Source organism: Argentina silus (assembly GCF_951799395.1).
Source record: "Argentina silus genome assembly, chromosome: 14".
NCBI classification, from domain to species: Eukaryota; Metazoa; Chordata; class Actinopteri; order Argentiniformes; family Argentinidae; genus Argentina; species Argentina silus.
In genome coordinates, this window is record NC_139668.1 from 4,553,198 (window position 1) to 4,555,748 (window position 2,551).

The 2,551-nt window shown below is 54.1% G+C and overlaps 1 protein-coding gene across 1 annotated transcript in view; it reads right to left on the reverse strand.

The window, feature by feature from the left end:
- Nucleotides 1-210: 210 nt before the first annotated feature.
- Nucleotides 211-2,551, reverse strand: part of trim46b (tripartite motif containing 46b) — a gene marked incomplete at both ends in the record, with an annotated part of 15,672 nt that continues 13,331 nt past the window's right edge. The window contains 3 exons of the mRNA XM_083684395.1: nucleotides 211-658; nucleotides 1,014-1,081; nucleotides 1,901-2,130. Of these exons, the coding sequence (XP_083540521.1) occupies nucleotides 211-658; nucleotides 1,014-1,081; nucleotides 1,901-2,130 (746 nt within the window). The remainder of the gene's footprint in view (nucleotides 659-1,013; nucleotides 1,082-1,900; nucleotides 2,131-2,551) is intronic.

Sequence of the window (2,551 nt, forward strand, 5' to 3'; positions counted from 1 at the left end):
TTACATTTGCATATCGGTTGCAATAAAAACCATTTTTTTTCTCATATAAATGAAATACAAAAACAAAATCGCTGAGGTTCTCTAACTTTTTGCTCTGGCCCAGTATATTACTGAATAGTACCGTATATATTACCATATATGACCAAGTAGAATAGCTTACAATTAACTTAGTAGTGAACTACATTCTCTGTCAAATCAATCACCTCAGATTTAGTTATTCGCTTTAGTGGCACGCGGTTGGATGGTGACCCTCCTGACAGGCGTCTGATCTGCACTCCGATTGGCTACCAGCTCCTGCAGCTGCAGCGCCCCTCCACCAATGAAACAGAACGCCGGGCACACAGGGCCGGAACAATCCACAGGCCCCTCCCACAGGGGGCGGAGCGAGTGGGCGTCGTAGAACGTGACACGCCCCTTCTCGAAGTCAAGGCACACCCCGAGCCGAGGGGGCAGGGGGTAGGTGAGGCCCGGGGGCGAGGTGGGGCTGTTGCCATTGGCGACGGGGTCGCGGGGGCTGGTGCCGTTGCTATGGGCACCGTGGTGGGGGTGCTGGGCGGGCAGGAAGATCTTGCCCATGCCCATGGTGAGGAAGGAGAAGGGAGGGGGGGAGTCCAGGGAGTCCTCAGCTCCACTGTCATGGCCGCTGTCTGGGTCGTAGCTGGAGGGTCATGGATGGGGGGGGGGGGGGGGGGGAGAGAGTAAAGGGAGGGAGGAGTGCATTTCAAGGGAGGAGAGAGGGAAAGGATGAGCAGGTGAGTGACACACACAACCAGACGTACTATAACCTCTCTTCAACCTTAACCCTAACCCTAACCCTAACCCTAACTCTAATTCTCCTTCTCTCTTCCAAAAATCCTAACTGTGAGTGCGTGTAACTGTGGCGTTCACATGAATCACAAATTGCAGTCAATGAGAGATGATCTCAAGTTAGGATTTTCGGCCTTCGTAACCCCTTTAATCCCCCCCCCCACCCACTGGGCTAGCTTCCCCATTGAACAGGTTCCTGTACTCACCGAGGACTGGCCATGTCCTGAGGGAGGTGGAACCACTCCTGTAGTTTAGCCTCCAGGCCCACGCCCACCTGGATACAGGTACAGAGGGGTGAGACAGTCAGAGAGACAGACAGGTAGAGAGGGGTGAGACAGTTAGAAAGACAGACAGGTACAGAGGGGTGAGACAGACAGGTACAGAGGGGTGAGACAGTTAGAGACAGACAGGTAAGAAAAGGGGTTGAGACAGATAGTTACAGAGGGGTGAGACAGTTAGAGAGACAGACAGGTAAGAAAAGGGGTTGAGACAGACAGTTAGAGAGACAGACAGGTAAGAAAAGGGGTTGAGACAGACAGTTAGAGAGACAGACAGGTAAGAGAGAGGTTGAGACAGACAGTTAGAGAGACAGACAGGTATGCGATAGTTAGAGAGACAGACAGGTAAGAGAGAGGTTGAGACAGACAGTTAGAGAGACAGACAGGTATGCGATAGTTAGAGAGACAGACAGGTATGAGAGGGGTTGAGACAGACAGCAATGCACATTGTCCCTTCAGTATTACTGTAATTGCTCATCATGCAAAACATCATATGACAGCATCCTTATACCAGGGGAGGCTGGTGGAGGTAGAAATCGGAGGACGGGCTCATTGTAATGCATGGAACGGAATTAGGAATGGTATCAAACACACGTGTACAGCCTCAGCCTCAGCCATGTGTGTTTGATGCCATTCCTCATTCCGTTCCATGCATTACAATGAGCCCATCCTCCGATTTCTACCTCCACCAGCCTCCCCTGACTTCTACTCATAAAACGCACACCACTCATACTACTTCCTGTCTACTGCCTCCCTCTCAATGTACTGTAAGCTGATGTGATTGGTCGATTTGAATCATCATCATCATCACTCGCCTTGACCAGGTACGAGCCGGGCTCCACTGAGCATGCCCAGTAGTGACGGCCCTGGGTGATGGCCACGTCCCCCACTAGCAGGTCGGAGGTCAGGTGACAGGAAGTGAGGGCGCGGTCGGCGGCCTGCAGCAGGGAGAGACCGGGGACACTGCGGGCGCCACGCTGCTCCTTACTCACCACCACGCGGTCGGCATGGAGACCCCAGCGAGAGTCCAGGTAGAAGTTTAACACTGGGGGGGAGAGGGGGGTGGTAAGGGGAGGGGAGGGGAGGGGGAGAGAGGGAGAGGAGGGCAAGGGGGAGGAGAGGGAGAGAGGGGGAGGGGAGGGGAGGGGGAGAGAGGGAGGGCGGGGGGAGAGAAGGGGGAGGAGAGAGAGGACAGGGGGAGAGAGAGAAAAAGGAGAAAGGTAGGGAGAGCAGAAGAGAGGGAGGGCAGAGGGAGAGAGAGAGAGAGAAAGAAAAGGGGAAAGGTAGGGAGAGCAGAAGAGAGGGAGGGCAGAGGGAGAGAGAGAGAGAGAAAGAAAAGGGGAAAGGTAGGGAGAGCGGAAGAGATGGAGGGCAGAGGGAGGAGTGCATTTTGCAGGGAGGAGGTAAGGTTTGGGGAGAGAAGCAAGGGAGGAGAGAGGGAGAGGAACAGAGGAGAGAGGGAGGAG